This window comes from Rhinopithecus roxellana, chromosome 19 (genome assembly GCF_007565055.1).
Source record: "Rhinopithecus roxellana isolate Shanxi Qingling chromosome 19, ASM756505v1, whole genome shotgun sequence".
NCBI lineage: Eukaryota > Metazoa > Chordata > Mammalia > Primates > Cercopithecidae > Rhinopithecus > Rhinopithecus roxellana.
Window position 1 is genome coordinate 24,784,458 of NC_044567.1, and position 23,362 is coordinate 24,807,819.

A 23,362-nucleotide genomic window follows, 5' to 3' on the forward strand; every position below is an offset into this window, starting at 1 on the left:
GACCACCTGAGGTCAGGAGTTTGAGACCAGCCTGGCCAACATGGCGAAACCTCATCTCTACTAAAATTACAAAAATTAGCCGGGCATGGGGATGCAAGACTGTAATCCCAGCTACTTGGGAGGCTGAGGAAGGAGAATTGCTTGAACCCGGGAGGTTGCAGTGAGCCAAAATCATGCCACTGCACTCCAGCCTGGGCAACAGAGTGAGACTCCATCTCAAAAAGACATGGGCAAAATATTTTTTTTTTTTTTTTTTTTTTTTTTTTTTTTTTTGAGACGGAGTCTCGCTCTGTCGCCCGGGCTGGAGTGCAGTGGCCGGATCTCAGCTCACTGCAAGCTCCGCCTCCCGGGTTTACGCCATTCTCCTGCCTCAGCCTCCCGAGTAGCTGGGACTACAGGCGCCCGCCACCTCACCCGGCTAGTTTTTTGTATTTTTTAGTAGAGACGGGGTTTCACCATGTTAGCCAGGATGGTCTCGATCTTCTGACCTCGTGATCCGCCCGTCTCGGCCTCCCAAAGCGCTGGGATTACAGGCTTGAGCCACCGCGCCCGGCCAGGCAAAATATTTTAACAGACACATCACAAAGGAAGACAGATAAATGGCCAATAAGCACATGAAAAAGTGCTCAACATTATTAGTTATCAGGAAAATGCAAATTAAAACCACAAAGAGGTACATAATAGAATGTGTAAAATAAAAGTGACTGGCTATACCAAATGTTTAGAAAGGTGTTTAGTGCAAGCTGTACTCTCAAACATTGCTGATGGGATTTTTAAATGGTACAACTATTTAGGGAAAAGGTTGGCAGTTTCTTAAAGGTTCACATATACCTACTCAATGGCACAGCAAATTTCTTTCTTAGGTATTTACCTTATCTAAGAGAAATGAAAATAAACACCTACAAAAGTTTTGTGCAAGAATGTTCAAAACAACTTTACTCAAAAATAGAACTAAACAAGAAACAATTCAAATGTCCATCAACAGGATAATGCACAACTGTATGTTCCTAAAGTGGAATACTAGTCAACAATAAAAATAATAAAGTATTCATACATACAACAATATGAATAAACCTAACATACATTATGTTGACCAAAAGAAGTCACACACAAGAGAGTGTATAATTCTATTTATATGAAGTTTTGGGCTGGGCACGGTGGCTCACACCTGTAATCCCAGCACTTTGGGAGGCTGAGGCCGACGCTGACGGATCACCTGAGGTCAGGAGTTCGAGATCAGCCCGGCCAACACAGCGAAACATCGTCTCTACTGAAAATACAAAAATTAGCCAGCCATGGTGTCGGGTGCCTGTAATCCCAGCTACTTGAGAGGCTGAGGCAGGACAACTGCTTGAACCCAGGAAGTGAAGGTTGCAGTGAGCCGAGACTGTGCAACTGCACTCCAGCCTGGATGACAGAGCAAGACTCTGTCTCAAAAAAAAAAAAAAAAATTCTATTTATATGAAGTTTCAGAAGAGGCAAACTAATCAGAAAAAAATAAGAAAAGTGTTTAACCAAAGGTAGGTAGAGTGATACCTGACTAAGAAGTGGCACTGAGGGAACTTGCTAGAGTGACAAAAATGTTCTATATAGTGACAGGGCTTGGGTTACATGGGTATAAGCATTTTACAGAACTCATTGAATTATACACATAAAATTTATGCATTTCACTATATGCAAATTTTACCTAAAATTAACTGTAAACAAATGTCAAACTGTAGTTATATAGGGTTGTTTTTCACAGTACTATAACTTACCATTTCTCAAACTACTTTCTGTAGATTCTAGGGAAAATGGACAATTTCAATATGGATTCTGGATTAGATAGTAATATTGTATCAAAGTTAAATTTCCGAACTTTAGGCTGGGCATAGTGGCTCATACCTGTAAACCCAGCACTTTAGGAGACCAAAGCAGGAGGACTGCTTGAGCCTAGGAGTTTGAGACCAACCTGGGCAACACGGCGAGACCTTATCTCTACAAAAAAAATTTTAAAACTTAGCCAGGCAGGGTAGCATATGCATGTGGTCCCAGCTACTAAGGAGGCTGAGGTGGGAGAATTGCTTGAGCCCGGGAGGTCAAGACTACAGTGAGCCATGATCCCACTACTGCACTCCCGCCTAAGCAACAGAGTGGGACTCTCTCTCAAACAAAACAAAACCATTTCTTAATTCTGATTAATGTACTATGGTTAAATGAGAGATTGCCCTTGTTCTTGCCTAATATAGATGTAAATGTTTTGTGGTAACGGAGCACAATGCTTCCAATTTATTCTTAAATGATTCAGAAAAAGAAAAAAATCCATTTATACATACACATATAGAGGGAGACAGAATAATAAAGCAAAGGCAGTAAAATGTTAAAAACTGCTGAAACTGCATAGAAGGTATAAAGGAATTCCTTTGTTATTCTTATTTGAAATTATATAAGAATAAATGTCACCCAAAAAAGGCTAACACCAGACTGATTTTATCTATTTAAATATTCCAACATGGAAAAAACATTTTTCTTTTTCTAGCCTTAAAAGACTATTAGAGTAGGTCTCCTTAATCCAATTTCTTGGTTTTACAAATGAAAAATGAAATCCAGAAAAGCTAGGGCCATGGTCAGATAATTAGGTAGTAGTGGAGCTAGACAGAACTCTGCACTCAATAGTTCAATACTCTGTAATAGGTTTTGAAATATTTTAGCTTCTCTCTCTCTCTTTCTCTCTGTCTGTCTTTCTTTTTGGGGATGGAGTCTCACTCTGTCACCCAGGTTGGAGTGCAGTGCCACGATCTCAACTCACTGCAACCTCCATCTCCTGGATTCAAGCAATTCTCCTGCCTCAGCCTCCCCAGTAGCTGGGAACACAGGTGCACGCCACGCCTGGCTAATTTTTATATTTTTAGTAGAGACAGGTTTTCACCATGTCAGCCAGGCTGGTCTCAAACTCCTGACCTCAGGTGATCCACCTGCCTCAGCCTCCCAAAGTGCTGGGATTACAAGTATGAGCCAGCACACCTGGCCTATTTTTTGATTTCTTATTAGAGATGGGGTTGCCCAGGCTGGCCCTAATTTTGTGGGCTCAAGGAATCATCCCACCTCAGTCTCCCAAGGAGCTGGGATATCACTGTGCCCACCAGTATTTTTAACTCTGATACTACCTCATGAAAACCAGTTAACATTACTTGTTTTTACACAGCATTTTATTAGAACAAAAAATTGCAATTAGGAGTATTACTAGAATTAAAATTCTGACACTTCAGACTGCAACTGCTAGGTGTAATGGCTCACGCCTGTAATCCCAGCACTTTAAGAGGCCAAGGCTGGTGGGTCACTTGAGCTCAGGAGTTCGAGACCAGCCTGGGCAACAGAGTGAAACCCCATCTCTACAAAAATACAAAAAATTAGCCAGGCATAGTAGCAAGCACCTGTGGTCCCAGCTGCTCAGGAGGCTGAGATGGGAGGATCACTTGAGCCTGGGAGGCAGAGGTTGCAATGAGCCAAGATCACGCCACTGCATTCTAGCCTGGGCAACACAGTGAGACTTTATCTCAATAAAATTTAAAACTCTTTTAAATTAAAAAAAAAAGGCCAGGCGCGGTGGCTCAAGCCTGTAATCCCAGCACTTTGGGAGGCCGAGACGGGCGGATCACGAGGTCAGGAGATCAAGACCATCCTGGCTAACACGGTGAAACCCCGTCTCTACTAAAAATACAAAAACTAGCCGGGCGAGGTGGCGGGCGCCTGTAGTCCCAGCTACTCGGGAGCCTGAGGCAGGAGAATGGTGTAAACCCGGGAGGCGGAGCTTGCAGTGAGCTGAGATCTGGCCACTGCACTCCAGACCGGGCGACAGAGCGAGACTCCGCCTCAAAAAAACAAAACAAAACAAAAACAAACAAACAAACAAAAAAAAAGATTGCAATCTATTTGAAATAGTACACTGATGAGAGTATTTTTATAGAAAAATGTATCCTCCATTATAATCATGGCAATAATAAATTAATCTGGAACCGACACTTCCAGCCTACAAAGGGATAAAGCCAGTGAGCTAACACATTCTATTGTCTGCCTGCAGACAAGGTATACTGTTCACTTGGAAGCTCCTTGAAAGAAAAAATTATTCCACTGCATGAAAACAAATCTAACATATGTCAAATTAAATTGTGTCCTATACTGACACACCAAGAAAACAAAGAAGCAGAAGTTTAAAGACATGGAAACTTCAAAATAATTCTCTAAGGATGCAAGGGCTAAACTACCTTTTCTTTTGATCCTACAAAAAAAAAAAAAAGATTAGTATATTACTAATGTCCTATAAAAGCACTATCTTCCTTTACTAATGAAAGGAAATTAACTCTCGGCCAGGAACATTATATATTCTTTGTGCCAAAAAACTAACTTAAAGGATAACAAAATATAAAACTTGTTTATCCGGGCTGGGTGTGGTAGCTCATGCCTGTAATCCCACGGCCGAGGTGGGCGGATCACCTGAGGTCAGGAGTTTGAGACCAGCCTGACGAACATGGTGAAACCCCATCTCTACTAAAAATACAAAAATTAGCCGGGCATGGTGGCACATGCCTGTAATCCCAGCACTTGGGAGGCTGAGGCAGGAGAATCACTTGAACCTGGGAGGAGGAGGTTGCAATGAGTTGAGATGACACCATTGCACTGCAGCCTGGGCAACAAGAGTGAAACTCCGTCTCAAAAACAACAACAACAACAAAACTTGTTTATCCTTAGTTTTCTGTCCTAGGGCTAAGGCACGGTAAACCCTCAGTAAATGCTTAGCGAATTACTGGCAGTCTAAATAAATGAAGAGATATTCCACGTACATGGATAGGAAGACAATACTGTCAAGATGTCATTTCTTCGCAACTTGATCTATCTTAATTACAACACAATCCCAATTAAAATCCCAGCAAGGGCCGGGCACAGTGGCTCATGCCTGTAATCTCAGCACTTTGGGAGGCCAAGGCAGGCGGATCACAAGGTCAGGAGATTGAGACCATCCTGGCTAACACAGTGAAACCCCGTCTCTACTAAAAATACAAAAAATTAGCCAGGCATTGTGGTGGGCGCCTGTAGTCCCAGCTACTTGGGAGGCTGAGGCGAGAGAATGACATGAACCCAGGAGGCGGAGCTTGCAGTGAGCCCAGATCAGGCCACTGCACTCCAGCTTGGGCCACAGAGAGAGACTCTGTCTCAAAAAAAAAAAAAAAAAAAAAAAAAAAATCCCAGCAAGTTATTTTGTGAATTTCAATAGACTGAAGTTTATACGAAAAAGACCCAGAATGGCCTAAACAATTTTGAAGAGGAAGAACAACACTTCAATGTCCGGAGCCATGAGGCCTGGAATTAGCCGACCTCTGTTGCTTGATCTCAGCAAAGCGGAGACAAGAGGGCACATTCCCGGGTTCTTTATTTACAAACCCTTCCCGCGCGCGCCCAAAGCTTTTCCCGCGCGCGCGTAAGTTTCTCCCGTGCGCGCCAAAACTGTTCCCGCGCGCGCCAACCTTTCCCGCGCGCACGCAAACATTTTCCCGCCCAGGAAGATATGCAGCCCAGGGCACAGGCGCAATCCCGCGCCCGGGAAAAGTACAAACCCACGGCGCATGCGCGATTGTAATTTGAGAAGACCGGCCCCTGTCACCGCCCTGGCCCAACCTCTTCCCCTGCCAGCCTATATAAGGCATGACCCTACACTCAATAAACGAGACTTGATCAGGCTGTTTGTCTTGTCTCCATTTCTTGTGTTTTCTTGTCTCCTCCATTCCCACTCCCCCTTCCAGGGCCCGTTCGACTGTCCTGCAGGTCGGGACACCTGGCGCCCGAACAGGGACCTGGACACGGGGGAAAAAGTGAGGAAGAAGGCACTAAAGTCGGCCGAAAGTGAAAGTGGAAGAAATTCCTCCGGACATCGCGGGAGCCTGCCACGTTGGAACCAGAGGTGAGTAATAGTGTCTGATTATGGGACAAGAATTAAGCCAGCATCAAATTTATGTAGGGCAATTAAAAGAGGCTTTAAAAACACGAGGAGTAAAGGTTAAAAGTAATGATTTAAGTTTTTTGATTTTGTAAAAGAAACCTGCCCTTGATTTCCACAAGAGGGGACCATTGACATAAAGAGGTGGCGTAGAGTGGGAGACTGTTTTCAAGATTACTATAGTACTTTTGGACCAGAAAAGGTTCCGGTGACAGCTTTTTCTTATTGGAATCTAATCAGAGATATAATAGATAAAAAGGAAAAAGAAAAAGATCCTGAGGTAATGGCGATGGTTACTCAGACTGAGTAAATATTAAGAGGCAGCTCCCAAACCGACCTCGAAAAATCCATACCTAATAAAGAAATAGACCTTATATCACTACAAAGCGATGAGGAAGAGGCTGGGGTCCCCTCAATGACAAATATAGAAACATCAAATAAGGAAAAGTTCAAAAAATACCCAGTTTTACCTACAACTAATGAAAGCAAAAGTAAAAATAACCTTAACCCTTCAGAAGTAAACTGGGATAATTTGGAGGAAGGGGCAGCAAAATATTATAATTCTGACTGGCCACAAACTCTTACTTATCCCCCTCCCTATAATAAGGCTTCTGCCCCCGCAGTTATGGCAGTAATAGACCCAAAAGAAGAGCTTAGAGAAAAAATTGCACAGCTTGAAGAGCAAATAAAGCTCGAAGAACTACATCAGTCTTTAATCACTAGATTGCAGAAATTAAGGACAGGAAGTGAGAGCGTTCAATACCCTAAAGGAATAGAGAAACCCTCTCACCCTCAGAGACCCGGACAGCATGTCCCAAAAGGAAGGTCGCTTGGTAGTAGGGATAGGGAGGATTCCTCTCCTCGAGATGTTTTTCCAGTAACGGAAACTGCAGATGCGCAGGGTCGAGCCTGGAGACACCACAGTGGGTTTGAATTTACTGTAATAAAAGAACTAAAAACTGCTGTCTCGCAATACGGAGCTACTGCCCCGTACACCCTGGCCATAGTCGAATCTGTGGCCGAAAATTGGCTCACTCCCATAGATTGGAATACCTTAGTTAGAGCAGTTCTTTCCGGAGGCGACCATCTGATTTGGAAGTCAGAATTTTATGAAAATTGTAGAGATACGGCCAAGAGAAACCAACAAGCCAGAAATGGTTGGGATTTTGATATGCTAACTGGCTCGGGTAATTACACAGAAACCGATGCTCAGATGCAGTACGATCCTGGACTGTTTTCTCAAATCCAAGCAGCGGCTACCAAAGCCTGGAGAAAACTTCCTGTTAAGGGGGATCCAGGAGCCTCGCTCACGGGGGTCAAACAAGGACCTGATGAGCCTTTTGCAGACTTTGTACATAGACTTTTAACCACGGCTAGCAGAATATTTGGAAATGCCGAGGCGGGGTGGATTATGTAAAACAGCTAGCTTACGAAAACGCTAACCCGGCTTGTCAGGCAGCAATCAGACCTTATAGAAAGAAACAGACTTGACAGGCTACATCCGCCTCTGTTCAGACATAGGGCCCTCATATCAACAGGGTTTGGCTATGGCTGCTGCCTTTAGTGGACAAACCGTAAAAGACTTCCTCGCTAGTAAAAATAAAAATAGCAAGGGGTGCTTCAAGTGTGGAAAAATGGGACACTTCGCTAGGGATTGTAAGGGAGAGCTAGCTAAGACCTTAGAGGCAAAAGCTCCAGGCCTCTGCCCTAGGTGTAAAAGAGGAAAACATTGGTCCAACGAATGTAAATCTAAAATTGACAATCAAGGAAATCCCCTAACACCTCAACAGGGAAACGGATTGAGGGGCCGGCCCCAGGCCCCGAAACAAGCTTATGGGGCGGTCAGTTTTGTACCAACCAACAACAATCCGTTTCACAGCTTAGTAGAGCAACCCCAGGAAGCGCAGGATTGGACCTCTGTTCCACCTCCCACACAGTATTAACCCCTGAAATGGGAACTCAGGCCCTAAGTACAGGTATATATGGGCCCCTACCCTCAAACATGTTTGGATTAATCCTGGGGAAAAGCAGCATCACCATGAAAGGCCTACAGGTCTTTCCAGGAATAGTTGATAGTGATTATATAGGAGAAATCAAAATCATGGCCAAGGCTATTGACAACATCATTATCATTCCTCAAGGGGATAGAATAGCGCAGTTACTCCTGTTACCATTGCTAAAAACAGCTAATAAAGTCCAACCGCCCCTAAAGGGAAAGGGAGGATTCGGATCCTCAGACATCTACTGGGTACAGCCCATTACTAATCAAAAACCCTCTCTCACCTTGTGGCTAGACGGAAAGTTATTTACAGGACTGATAGACACAGGGGCCGATGTAACAATTATTAAGCAACAAGATTGGCCCTCCAGTTGGCCCACTTCAGAGACCTTAACAAATTTACGAGGAATCGGGCAAAGTAATAACCCTAGACAAAGTTCCAAATATCTCACCTGGAGAGATCAAGAAAGTAATTCCGGTCTCATTAAGCCATTTGTTATCCCTGATTTGCCTGTTAACCTTTGGGGTAGAGATCTTCTCTCCCAAATGAGGGTCATGATGTGTAGCCCAAATGATATAGTCACTGCACAAATGTTGGCTCAGGGCTACCACCCTGGAAAAGGGTTAGGAAAAAGAGAAGATGGCATTTTACAGCCAATCCCAGCCATAGGAAAATTGGATTAAATGGGGCTTGGAAATTTTTAACCGTGGCCATTGACATGCCTGCACCCCAAAAATTTGCTGATCCAATCACTTGGAAATCAGATGAACCCGTTTGGGTTGATCAATGGCCACTAAACAATGAGAAGCTTGCCGCTGCCCAACAGTTAGTGCGGGAACAATTAGAGGCAGGACACATTACAGAAAGCAACTCTCCTTGGAACACCCCCATATTCGTCATAAAAAAGAAATCTGGAAATTGGAGACTCTTACAAGATCTAAGAGCAGTAAATGCTACTATGGTCCTTATGGGCGCCTTACAGCCAGGGCTACCCTCTCCAGTAGCAATCCCTCAAGGATATTTTAAAATTATCATAGACCTTAAAGATTGCTTTTTTACAATTCCCCTTCATCCTACTGACCAAAAACGATTTGCCTTTAGCTTACCATCTGTAAATTTCAAAGAACCAATGAAACGATACCAATGGAAAGTGTTACCTCAAGGTATGGCCAACAGTCCCACCTTGTGTCAAAAATATGTGGCCACAGCCATACACTCAGTTAGAGAGACATGAAACAAATGTATATTATACACTATATGGATGACATTCTTATAGCAGGAAAAATGGGAGAACAAGTTTTACAGTGTTTTGCTCAACTCAAGCAAGAACTAACCACAGCGGGTTTACAAATAGCTCCAGAAAAAATACAACTACAAGACCCTTATACATATTTAGGTTTTCAAATAAATGGACCTAAAATTACAAATCAAAAGGCCGTTATCCGTAAAGATCAGTTACAAACCCTCAATGATTTCCAAAAGCTCCTTGGAGACATAAATTGGCTTCGGCCCTACTTAAAACTCACCACAGGAGACTTAAAACCCTTATTCGACACCCTGAGAGGTGACCCCAACCCTAAGTCCCTTAGGTCGTTATCAAAAGAAGCTCTTTTATCACTTAATAAAGTAGAGGCGGCCATTGCTGAACAATTTGTTACTAACATAGACTATTCACAGCCATTAACCCTTTTAATATTTAACACAACACTAACACCTACTGGTTTATTCTGGCAAAATAACCCTATTATGTGGGTCCACTTGCCTTCATCTCCCAAAAAGGTATTACTCCCCTATTATGATGCCATAGCAGATTTAATTATTCTAGGGAGAGACAATAGCAAAAAATATTTTGGAATTGAACCCTCTATGATCATACAACCTTATTCTAAGCCACAAATCCATTGGTTGATGCAAAATACTGAAACGTGGCCGATTGCTTGTGCCTCTTATGCCGGCAACTTAGATAACCATTACCCACCAAACAGGCTTATTCAATTTTGTAAGCTGCATGCTTTTGTCTTCCCTCATGTTACCAGTAAAACACCTTTAGACAATGCCTTATTAGTATTCACTGATGGGTCATCCACAGGAACTGCTGCATATACCTTTGCAGACACCACTGTTAAATTCAAAACCAGCCATACTTCAGCTCAGCTAGTAGAATTGCAGGCCCTAATCGCAGTGCTGTCAGCCTTCCCTAATCAGGCCCTTAATATTTATACTGACAGTGCATATTTAGCTCACTCAATACCTTTACTTGAGATCGTAGCACAAATCAAACATGTGTCAGACACAGCCAAGTTACTTTTACAATGCCAACAATTAATACATAATAGAACAACACCCTTCTTTCTTGGACATATTAGAGCTCATTCAGGATTACCAGGACCTCTATCCCAGGGCAATCAGCTGGCTGATATGGCAACCAAGACGGTAGCCATAGCTACAAATACAAACCTAGCCCAAGCACAGGCTATTCATGCCTTACACCATCTTAATGCTCAAACTTTGAGACTGATGTTTAAAATAACTACAGAACAAGCAAGACAAATAGTTAAACAATGTCAGACCTGTATAACATACCTGCCAGTCCCTCACTTAGGAATTAACCCAAGAGGACTAGTTCCCAACATGATTTGGCAAATGGATGTCACTCATTATTCAGAATTCGGTAACTTAAAATACATCCATGTATGTATAGATACATTTAGTGGATTTATACTGGCCACCCTACAAACAGGCGAAGCTACCAAACATGTCATAGCTCATTTACTACACTGTTTTTCCATAGTTGGAAAGCCTAAACAACTAAAAACAGACAATGGTCCCGGCTATACATCCAATACCCCTTGCACCATAATTCCTCCCCTTAAAGTACAGCCTTTAGAACTTCCTAGTTCCTCTTGCATCTACTCCCCTCCCCTTAATAACACTTACGACCTCGATGTAGGATTCAATCAATTCAATAATTGTTCCACCATAGTAAATATTTTCCAATCGCTGTGTGCCCCAAACAGCTCGGTTTTTATATGTGGCAATAATAGGGCTTATACCTATTTACCTACTAACTGGACAGGACGCTGTGTCTTAGCCACACTTTTACCAGACATAGACATTATCCTGGAGATGAACCTGTGCCTATCCCAGCTATAGATCACTTTTTAGGAAGAAACAAAAGGGCAATACAATTTATCCCGTTACTTGCAGGATTAGGCATAACTACTGCCGTAGCAACTGGGGCCACAGGCCTAGGGGTTTCTGTTACTCAATACACCAAATTGTCTCGCCAACTGATCTCAGATATGCAGGCCATTTCGAGTACTATACAAGATTTACAAGATCAGGTAGATTCTCTGGCAGAAGTAGTGCTCCAAAATAGAAGAGGCCTAGATTTACTAACTGCAGAACAGGGAGGCATCTGCTTGGCTTTACAGGAGAAATGTGTTTCTATGCCAACAAGTCCGGGATCGTCAGGGACAAAATCAGGCGTCTACAAGAAGACCTAGAAAAACGACGAAAGGAAATAACCGATAACCCGTTTTGGACTGGGTTCCATGGACTCCTTCCCTATCTTATGCCATTCCTGGGCCCCCTGCTTTGCCTATTGCTCTTACTCTCTATAGGACCTTTAGTCTTCAATAAGCTCATGACATTCATTAAGCAACAGGTTGAGGCTATCCAAGCGAAGCCTATACAGGTCCATTATCATCGCCTAGAACAAGAAGATCACAGTGGTTTATACTCACACCCATTATGACCACCTTCCCTATGCGCTGAACTGGACAGCCAATGACGGGTAAGAGAGTATCATCTCTCACTAACCTAAGACAGGAGGGCCGTCATAAGCTACTGCCTAATCCCATGACGGGTACCAGTGATGAGATGCATTACTCCAACCTAAGACAGGCGCAGTTCCCGAGGGACAATCTTCTAGCCATAATTATATATAAAAAAGGGGGACCTGTCCGGAGCCATGAGGCCTGGAATTAGCCGACCTCTGTTGCTTGATCTCCGCAAAGCAGAGACAAGAGGGCACATTCCCGGGTTCTTTATTTACGCGGTGGCTCAAGCCTGTAATCCCAGCACTTTGGGAGGCCGAGACGGGCGGATCACGAGGTCAGGAGATCAAGACCATCCTGGCTAACATGGTGAAACCCCGTCTCTACTAAAAATACAAAAAACTAGCCGGGCGACCTGGCGGGCGCCTGTAGTCCCAGCTACTCGGGAGGCTGAGGCAGGAGAATGGCGTGAACCCGGGAGGCGGAGCTTGCAGTGAGCTGAGATCTGGCCACTGCACTCCAGCCTGGGCGACAGAGCGAGACTCCGTCTCAAAAAAAAAAAAAAAAAAAAAAAAAACCCTTCCCGCGCGCGCCCAAAGCTTTTCCCGCGCGCGCCTAAGTTTCTCCGGCGCGCGCCAAAACTGTTCCCGCGCGCGCCAACCTTTCCTGCGCGCGCACAAACATTTTCCCGCCCAGAAAGATATGCAGCCCAGGGCGCAGGCGCGATCCCGCGCCCGGGAAAAGTACAAACCCACGGCGCATGCGCGATTGTAATTTGAGAAGACCCGGCCCCCATCACCGCCCTGGCCCAACCTCTTCCCCTGCCAGCCTATGTAAGGCATGACCCTACACTCAATAAACGAGACTTGATCAGGCTGTTTGTCTTGTCTCCATTTCTTGTGTTTTCTTGTCTCCTCCATTCCCACTCCCCCTTCCAGGGCCCGTTTGACTGTCCTGCAGGTCGGGACACTCCAAGAGTTACTATAAAGCTCCAATAACCAAAACAGTGTGGTATTGGTGGAAGAACAATCAGATAAACGGAACAAGATACAGAGCCCAGAAACAGACCCATATAAGTATAGTCAGCTGATATTTAACAAAGAAGTGAAGGCATTTCAACATAAAAAGGATAGTGTTTTGAACAAATGGTACCACAACAACTGTACACCCAAATACTAAAAGACAATAGAAGAGAAAATCTAGATGACTTTGGGTATGACAATGACTTTTTTAGAAACAACAATACACAATCTATGAAAGAAATAATTGATAAGGTATACTTCATCGAAAATAAAAACTTCTGCACTGCAAAAGGCAATGTCAAAACAATTAGAAGATAAACCAGGCCGGGCGTGGTGGCTCATGCCTATAATCCCAGCACTTTGGGAGGCCGAGGCGGGCAGATCACGAGGTCAGGAGACTGAGACCATCCTGGCTAACATGGTGAAACCCCGTCTCTACTAAAAATGCAAAAAATTAGCCGGGCGTGGTGGCGGGCACCTGTAGTCCCAGCTCCTTGGGAGGCTGAGGCAGGAGAATGGCATGAACCCGGGAGGCGGAGCTTGCAGTGAGCCAAGATCGTGCCACTGCACTCCAGCCTGGGTGACTGAGTGGAAAAAAAAAAAAGGAAGATAAACCACAGACTGGGAGAAAATATTTACAAAAGATGTATCTGTTAAAGAACTATTTAAAATACGCAAAGACCACTTAACAGTAAGAAAACAACCCGGCTGGGCGTGCTGGCTCATGCCTGTAATCCCAGCACTTTGGGAGGCCAAGGCGGGCAGATCACCTGAGGTCAGGAGTTCGAGATCAGCCTGGCTAACATGGAGAAACTACGTCTTTACTAAAAATACAAAATTAGCCAGGCATGATGGCACATGCCTGTAATCCCAGCTAAAACCATATAGCACAAACGGTGATCCCTTTAGTTAATAATAATGTGTCAATATTGGCTCACCAATTGCAACTTATGTGTCACACAAATGAAAGATGTTAATAGGATAAATTGCTGTGGGAGGTTGAGGGGATGAATGTGAACTCTTTGTATTTTCTACTCAATTTTTCTGTAAACTTAAAAATTCTCTAAAAAATAAACTCTAGTAATTTTTTTAATTGCATTTTTTCTTTTTTTTTTTTTTAGTAGAGACAGGGTTTCACCATGTTGGTCATGATGGTCTTCCAACTCCTGACCTCAAGCAATCCACCCTCCTTGCCCTCCCAAAGTGCTGGGATTACAGGCGTGAGCCACCGTGCCCGGCCAAGTTTATTAATTTTAAAAAACACAACTTAAAATAAACATCTTACCAGGTCTAATGAAGACGTTTTCCACAGACAACATTGCTGCTATTGGAAGTAGTAGATCTTCACAATCCAGGGAAGCAGCTTTTATTACTGCACATGTCAGATGTGGAGGCAAAGGAAACTCCACCATAGACAAACCCAATCTGGTGACATGGCCACTCCTTAACACAAAGAAAAAGTTTTTAAGTCTTTCTACATTGGGAGAGTGCAAATGTAACATTCATCATTCAGAATAAATCAGATATAATTTACATTACCTCCAATCACCTCCAGAAGTTCAATTCAAGAAAATTAGGCCAGGCGTGGTGGCTCATGCCTGTAATCCCAGCACTTTGGGAAGCTGAGGCAGGTGGATCACCTGAGGTCAGGAGTTCAAGACCAGCCTGGCCAACATGGCAAAACCCCATTTCTATTAAAAACACAAAAATTAGCTGGGTGTGGTGGCATGCACCTGTAGTCCCTGCTACTTGGGAGGCTGAGGCAGGAGAATCACTCAAACCCAGGAGGCAGGGGTTGCAGTGAGCTCAGATCGTGCCCCTGCACTCTAGCCTGAATGACAAAGCTAGACTCCATCTCAAAAAACAACAAACAAACAAACAAACAAAAAAACCAAAAAAAATTAAATACTGTGGTTACTGCTAAGAGAAACACGAAGATAAATCCCTACTGTCAAAAGCTATAATACATCCAGTAAGCAACGAGGCAGAATAAAGGAATATAACAAAAGATACAAACATGTTACAAAAGCATAGAGGAGCCCGGTGCGGTGGCTGATACCTGTAATCCCAGCACTTTGGGAGGCCGAGGTAGGTGGATCACTTGAGGTCAGGAGTTCAAGACCAGCCTGACCAATATGGTGAAACCCTGTCTCTATCAAAATATAAAAAAATTACCAGGGCATGGTGGTGCATGCTTATAATCCCAGCTCCTTGGGAGGCTGAGGCAGAATAATCGCCGAACCTGGGAGGCGGAGATTGCAGTGAGCTGAGATTGCACCATTATACTCCAGGCCAGCCTGGGCAACAAGAGCAAAACTCCGTCTCAAAAAAAAAAAGAAAAAGAAAGAAAGAAAATGTCTTTGAAGACATGAGAGAATAATAATTGTATTTTTCTTTATTTTACTTTTATTTATTTATTTTTTTGGAGATAGGGTCTTGCTCTGTCCCTCAGGCTGGAGTGCAATGGCACAATCTCCTCAACTCACTGCAACCCCCACCTCTGAAGCTCAAGCGATCCTCCCACCTCAGTTTCCTGAGTAGCTGGGACTACTGGTGTGTGCCACCACGACCATCTGATTTTTGTATTTTCAGTGAAGATGGGTTTTACTATGTTTCCCAGACTGGTCTCGAACAACTGGACTCAAGCAATCTGCCCGCCTTGTCCTCCCAAAGTGCTGGAATTACAGGCGTGAGCCACCACGTACATCCAAGAGAATAATAATTATTAATATCAAACTTTACCCCATCACACAAACATAAAAACAAGGACTCTGGCTCCTTTATCATTTTTATGTATCTAGCATAATGCCTGGCACTAAAAGGGTACTCAGAAATTACTTGTTAAACAATACCAATATTTATTAAACAAAAGGGGTTTTATCTTGTAGTTTTTCTCTCTCTTTTTTTGTTTTTTTTCAGACGAAGTCTCGCTCTGCCACCCAGGCTGCAGTGCAGTGGCACGATCTTGGCTCACTGCAAGCTCTGCCTCCCAGGTTCACGCCATTCTCCCGCCTCAGCCACCCAAGTAGCTGGGACTACAGGCGCCCGCAACCATAGCCAGCTAATACTGTTTTTGTATTTTTAGTAGAGACAGGGCTTCACCATGTTAGCCAGGATGGTCTCGATCTCCTGACCTCATGATCCACCCACCTCAACCTCCCAAAGTGCTGGGATTACAGGCATGAGCCACCGTGCCAGGCTAGTTTTTCAATCAGAATTGTGATGAAAGACTAACGACAAATTCTAACTTCAAATAAAACAATCCGTTCAATGTAAACAAATTATTTTCTACTGATAGAGAAAGGTATTTAGAGCCCTGTTTAAAAAGAGATCAATATCTGTTTTGGTTATGCGTTTTTCTTTTTTTTTTTTACCTGTCAATAGCATCACACTGGTAAAGTTGTTTAAGAGCTTCTAAAATAAGTCTCTCATTAGGTGGATCCAAATAGGGAAACCTGTGTGTTTAAATAAGATATGAAGTGAGAGGCATTCCTTGAACATGGTAGGATTTTATATAGATATGACGAAAATTTCTTTAAAAGGTTTTATTTCTATTTTTCAAGTCATCGTTTTCTAAAAAAAAAAATTCTATGATCATGATCAGCATTCAGCAAAAGAGGAAATAACTTTTTTCTGAATCACACTCCTCTACTTCAAGAAGTGATTCTTTTTGACTCCCCTTAGCTGAAATACTCTCACCAGTCTCTCTAATTATCCTAATCCTGCCCCACCCATCCTTCACAGCCAATGTCAAGTGTACTCTTTTTTGTACTCCATAATTTTTTTCCAAACTTTTATAAAAATAGTAGAGAAATATTAATTGAAAGTGGCTGAAAATTATAAATTGTTCAATAGTACCTTAAAATGCTTTTTTTCTTTTTGGAGACGGAGACTCACTCTCTTGCCCAGGCTGGAGTGCAATGGCACGATCTCTGCGCACTGCAACCTCCATCTCCCAGGTTCAAGCAATTCTCCTGCCTCAGCCTCCCGAGTAGCTAGGACTACAGGCACATACCACCACGCCTGGCTAGTTTTTTTGTATTTTTGCAGAGACAGGGTTTCACCATGTTGCCCAGGCTGGTCTTGAACTCCAGTGCTTAAGCAATCCACCCGCCTCAGCCTCCCAAAGTGCTAGGATTACAGGCGTGAGCCACCACACCCGGCCTCAAAATACTTTTTAAATTTAATTTTTTTTTTGAGACGGAGTCTCACTCTGTTGCCTAGGTTGCAGTGCAGTGGCGCAATCTGGGCTCACTGCAAGCTCCGCCTCCCGGGTTCACGCCATTCTCCTGACTCAGCCTCCTGAGTAGCTGGGACTACAGGTGCCTGTCACCACACCCAGCTAATTTTTTGTATTTTTAGTAGAGACAGGGTTTCACCGTGTTGGCCAGGATGGTCTCGATCTCCTGACCTCGTGATCTGCCCACCCAGCCTCCCAAAGTGCTGGGATTACAGGCGTGAGCCACTGCGCCCGGCCTAAAACAAATTTTTTAAACAGAGCCATAGCTATAAGCTCATACTAAGTTTGTGATGATCTGATAATTTCAGTTCTCTACCACATGTATTTGCTATTGTACATCCCAAACGCAGGATATAAGATATATCCTTCCAAATTTATACCCTGTTGATTTTTGCCCATGGTTCTAATCTGTTAGTCATTTTAAAGCTTGGTTTTACCTGCTCCTGAATGACTACGGGGTAAATAACGAAATGAAGGCAGAAATAAAGACGTTCTTTGAAACTAACGAGAACAAAGACACAATATACCAGAATCTCTGGGACACATTTAAAGCAGTGTGTAGAGGGAAATTTATAGCACTAAATGCCCACAAGAGAAAGCAGGAAAGATCTAAAATTGACACCCTAACATCACAATTAAAAGAACTAGAGGGTCGGGCGCGGTGGCTCACGCCTGTAATCCCAGCACTTTGGGAGGCCGAGGCGGGCGGATCACAAGGTCAGGAGATCGAGACCACGGTGAAACCCCGTCTCTACTAAAAATACAAAAAATTAGCCGGGCGCGGTGGCGGGCGCCTGTGGTCCCAGCTACTTGGGAGGCTGAGGCAGGACAATGGCCTGAACCCGGGAGGCGGAGCTTGCAGTGAGCCGAGATCGTGCCACTGCACTCCAGCCTGGTTGACAGAGCGAGACTCTGTCTGAAAAAAAAAAAAAAAAAAAGAACTAGAGAAGCAAGAGCAAACACATTCAAAAGCTAGCAGAAAGCAAGAAATAACTAAGATCAGAGCAGAACTGAAGGAGATAGAGAAACAAAAAAACCTCCAAAAAAAATCAATGAATCCAGGAGCTGGTTTTTTGAAAAGATCAACAAAATTGATAGACCACTAGCAAGACTAATAAAGAAGAAAAGAGAGAAGAATCAAACAGATGCAATAAAAAATGATAAAGGGGATAACACCAACAATCCCACAGAAATACAAACTACCATCAGAGAACACTATAAAAACCTTTACGCAAATAAACTAGAAAATCTAGAAGAAATGGATATATTCCTCGACACACACACCCTTCCCAAGACTAATCCGGGAAGAAGGTGAATCTCTGAATAGACCAATAACAGGCTCTGAAATTGACCTAATAATTAACAGCCTACCAACCAAAAAAAGCCCAGGACCAGACAGATTCACAGCCGAATTCTACCAGAGGTACAAGGAGGAGCTGGTACCATTCCTTCTGAAACTATTGCAATCAATAGAAAAAGAGGGAATCCTCCCTAACTCATTTTATGAGGCCAGCATCATCCTGATACCAAAGCCTGGGAGAGACACAACAAAAAAAGAGCATTTTAGACCAATATCCCTGATGAACATCGATGCAAAAATCCTCAATAAAATACTGGCAAACCGAATCCAGCAACACATCAAAAAGCTTATCCACCATGATCAAGTGGGCTTCATCCCTGTGATGCAAGGGTGGTTCAACATACACAAATCAATAAAGGTAATCCAGCATATAAACAGAACCAATGACAAAAACCACATGATTATCTCAACAGATGCAGAAAAGGCCTTTGACAAAATTCAACAGCCCTTCATGCTAAAAACTCTCAATAAATTTGGTATTGATGGGATGTATCTCAAAATAATAAGAGCTATTTATGACAAACCCACAGCCAATATCATACTGAATGGGCAAAAAATGGAAGCATTCCCTTTGAAAACTGGCACAAGACAGGGATGCCCCCTCTCACCACTCCTATTCAACATAGTGTTGGCAGTTCTGGCCAGGGCAATCAGGCAGGAGAAAGAAATAAAGGGAATTCAATTAGGAAAAGAGGAAGTCAAATTGTCCCTGTTTGCAGATGACATGATTGTATATTTAGAAAACCCCATCGTCTCAGCCCAAAATCTCCTTAAGCTGATAAGCAACTTCAGCAAAGTCTCAGGATACAAAATCAATTTGCAAAAATCACAAGCATTCTTATACACCAATAACAGACAAACACAGAACCAAATCATTAGTGAAATCCCATTCACAATTGCTTCAGAGAATAAAACACCTAGGAATCCAACTTACAAGGGATGGTGAAGGACCTCTTCAAGGAGAACTACAAACCACTGCTCAACAAAATAAAAGAGGATACAAACAAATGGAAGAACATTCCATGCTCATGGACAGGAAGAATCAATATCATGAAAATGGCCATACTGCCCAAGGTAATTTATAGATTCAATGCCATCCCCATCAAGCTACCAATGACACTCTTCACAGAATTGGAAAAAGTTACTTTAAAGTTCATATGGAACCAAGAGTCCACATTGCCAAGTCAATCCTAAGCCAAAAGAACAAAGCTGGAGGCAACACACTACCTGACTTCAAACTATACTACAAGTCTACAGTAACCAAAACAGCATGGTACTGGTAACAAAACAGAGATATAGACCAAGGGAACAGAACAGAGCCCTCAGAAATAATACCACACATCTACAACCATCTGATCTTTGACAAACCTGACAAAAACAAGAAATGGGGAAAGGATCTCCTATTTAATAAACGGTTTTGGGAGAACTGGCTAGCCATATGTAGAAAGCTGAAACTGGATCCCTTCCTTACACCTTATATAAAAATTAATTCAAGATGGATTAAAGACTTAAATGTTAGACCGAAAACCATAAAAACCCTGAAACCCTAGAAGAAAACCTAGGCAATACCACTCAGGACATAGGCATGGGCAAGGACTTCATGTCTAAGACACCAAAAGCAATACAAAAGCCAAAATTGACAAATGGGATCTAATTAAACTAAAGAGTTTCTGTACAGCAAAAGAAACTACCATCAGAGTGAACAGGCAACCTACAGAATGGGAGAAAATTTTTGCCATCTACTCATCTGACAAAGGGCTAATATCCAGAACCTACAAAGAACTCAAACAAATTTACAAGAAAAAAACAAACAACCCCATCAACAAGTGGGCAAAGGATATAAACAGACACTTTTCGAAAGAAGACATTTATGCAGCCAACAGACACATGAAAAAATGCTCATCATCACCGGTCATCAGAGAAATACAAATCAAAACCACAATGAGATACCATCTCACACCAGTTAGAATGGTGATCATTAAAAAGTCAGGAAACACCAGGTGCTGGAGAGGATGTGGAGAAATAGGAACACTTTTACACTGTTGGAGGGACTGTAAACTTGTTCAACCACTGTGGAAGACAATGTGACAATTCCTTAGAACTAGAAATACCATTTGACCCAGCCATCCCATTACTGGGTGCATACCCAAAGGATTATAAATCACGCTGCTATAAAGACACATGTGTACGTATGTTTATTGTGGCACTATTCACAATAGCAAAGACTTGGAATCAACCCAAATGTCCAACAATGATAGACTGGATTAAGAAAATGTGGCACATATACACCACAAAATACTATGCAGCCATAAAAAATGATGAGTTCATGTCCTTTGCAGGGACATGGATGAAGCTGGAAACCATCATTCTCAGCAAACTATATCACAAGGACAAAAAACCAAACACCGCATGTTCTCACTAATAGGTGGGAACTGAACAATGAGAACACTTGGACACAGGAAGGGGAACATCACACACTGGGGCCTGTTGTAGGTGGGGAGAGTGGGGAGGGATAGCATTAGGAGATATACCTAATGTAAATGACGAGTTAATGGCGTCATTAATGGGTGCGGCACACCAACATGGCACATGTATACATATGTAACAAACCTGCACGTTGTGCACATGTACCCTAGAACTTAAAGTATAATAAAATAAAAAAATAAAATAAAGCTTGGTTGTAATAATCTACCTATTAGATATTAAGATATTTTCCAGAAAAAATAATCATTTCAATATTTTTATTCAATATCATTATTAGAAATGTTTATCAAGAAAAAAACTAAGTTCAGCACAATACTAGTAAAACTTTCACCTAGTCTATACTAAGCAATTAATTAATACTTTTTTAGAGTGGGCTATTTGGCAACTATAATCTACAGACTATCATCTACAGATGACTTTTTTATTCACAAAGATATCAAATGCAGTATTGTTAAGTACTGTGCTGAAAATAAACATTAGGTTAACTTTCAATAAATTCTTGTGGGGCACCCATTATGTGGATGGTCCTGTCCTCAAACTGAAAAGGAAATGGCTTATAATGACATATTCGGCCAGGCATGGTGGCACACGCAGGTAATCCCAGTCACTCAGAAGGCTGAGACATGAGAATCGCTTGAACCTGGGAGGTGGAGGTTACAGTAAGCTGAGATCGCACCACTGCTCTCCAGCCTAGGTGACAGAGTGAGATCCTGTCTCAGAAAACCAAAACCAAACACAACAACAACAAAAAATAACATATTCATTGTGAACTTTTAAAATTCATACTCATTAATCATCATTAAATGTCCTTAAACCATTCTCAATAAGTTTACATAAGTAATAGAGTTCCCTAGTAATCAATGTCAAGCTTACTGGATAGTTGTTTCCAGAACCCGCCCTTTTTACTAAATGAAAAAAATCAAGACATTTGCCTTTCTCACCATTTTTTGATAACCTATTCTGCATAATTTCTCATAGATGACCTACAATGACTCTGACACTAAATCTGCAAGTACTTTTAGCACCATGGAAATAATGTCTAAATGCTCAAGACAAAATCATTTATGGTGGTTGGATTTTCCCTCATTATTTCCTAATCCATCTTAGTCATCAATTCCTTCTTATTCAGACCTGTTCTTGCATTTTCAGTTTTAAAATCATTCTTCCTGATGGAAGAGAAAGGGAAAGCAAACTAATAACTGAGAAGCTCCATTTTCTTTCTGTCATCTGTGAATACTATACCATCTATCCCAAACACTGGGTCTACCTCTCCTTATTCTTTATACTTTTTAAAAAGGAAGTCTGTTTGTTTTTTGTTTCAAGCATTTTGAAACAAAATTTTGCGATTTTTAGTACACTATAGGTTTTTTTTTTTTTTTTTTTTTTGAGACGGAGTCTCACTCTGTCGCCCAGGCTGGAGTGCAGTGGCCGGATCTCAGCTCACTGCAAGCTCCGCCTCCCAGGTTCACGCCATTCTCCTGCCTCAGCCTGCCGAGTAGCTGGGACTACAGGCGCCCGCCACCACGCCCGGCTAGTTTTTTGTATTTTTTAGTAGAGACGGGGTTTCACCATGTTAGCCAGGATGGTCTCGATCTCCTGACCTCGTGATCCGCCCGTCTCGGCCTCCCAAAGTGCTGGGATTACAGGCTTGAGCCACCGCACCCAGCCACACTATAGGTTTTAAGACTTAAGATGGAAAAATAATTCAGTGCAGATGATATTAATTACTGTTCCTATTTTTCTAATATATACTCATTCTTGGTTACAGGCTGCTCTGCTATCCTTTGTGAATATACTAGGAGTCAATATTAAGCTTACTGAGCAACTATTTCCAAAAACAGCCCTTTTTCCCCAAATGAAAAAAATCAAGACATTATTTTAAAATCTAGGTTCATCTGAAAGTTTTCTGTTTGGCTATCTGGATTTCTTTAAATGGCTCTTTCCTTCTTTTCACTGGTATAATTTATTGTTACAGTCAGAATTTCATGTATTGCATGTTTTATCTTTCTAGTATCTACATATTCTCATTCAGAAAATCTCTAGTCTAATGATAACTATTAAAACATTTTGAAATTGGCAAATTGGCTTTCCAAGAGTATACAATGAGTATTTGTGGGTTTTGGGTTTTTTTTGTTTTTTGTTTTTGGAGGCAGAGTTGCGCTCTTGTTGCCCAGGCTGGAGAGCAATGGCGCGATCTCGGCTCACTGCTACCTCTGCCTAGCAGGTTCAAGTAATTCTCCTGCCTCAGCCTTCCAAGTAGCTGGGATTACAGACAAGCACCACCATCCCGGCTAATTTTGTATTTTTAGTAGAGACAGGGTTTCACCATGTTGGCCAGGGTGGCCTTGAACTCCTGACCTCAGGTGATCAACCCATCTCAGCCTCCCAAAGTGCTGGGATTACAGGCATGAGCCACCACACCTGGCCTACAATACATTTGGATGCACCTAATAATCACTTACTATGAATTTAAAAACCGCACGGTTATCCTCCCCCAAAATTCCTG

The 23,362-nt window shown here is 42.5% G+C and overlaps 1 protein-coding gene across 3 annotated transcripts in view; it reads right to left on the bottom strand.

The window, feature by feature from the left end:
- Positions 1-23,362, bottom strand: part of DHX40 (DEAH-box helicase 40) — a 53,984-nt gene that overhangs the window by 14,984 nt on the left and 15,638 nt on the right. For all 3 annotated transcript variants that reach the window (XR_004055019.1, XM_030923383.1, XM_030923384.1), the window contains 2 exons: positions 16,147-16,227; positions 14,058-14,215 (listed from right to left, as the gene is read on the bottom strand). Coding sequence is in view for 2 of the 3 variants with exons in the window: in XM_030923383.1 (XP_030779243.1) it covers positions 14,058-14,215; positions 16,147-16,227 (239 nt within the window). In the remaining variant the exon portion in view is untranslated. The remainder of the gene's footprint in view (positions 1-14,057; positions 14,216-16,146; positions 16,228-23,362) is intronic.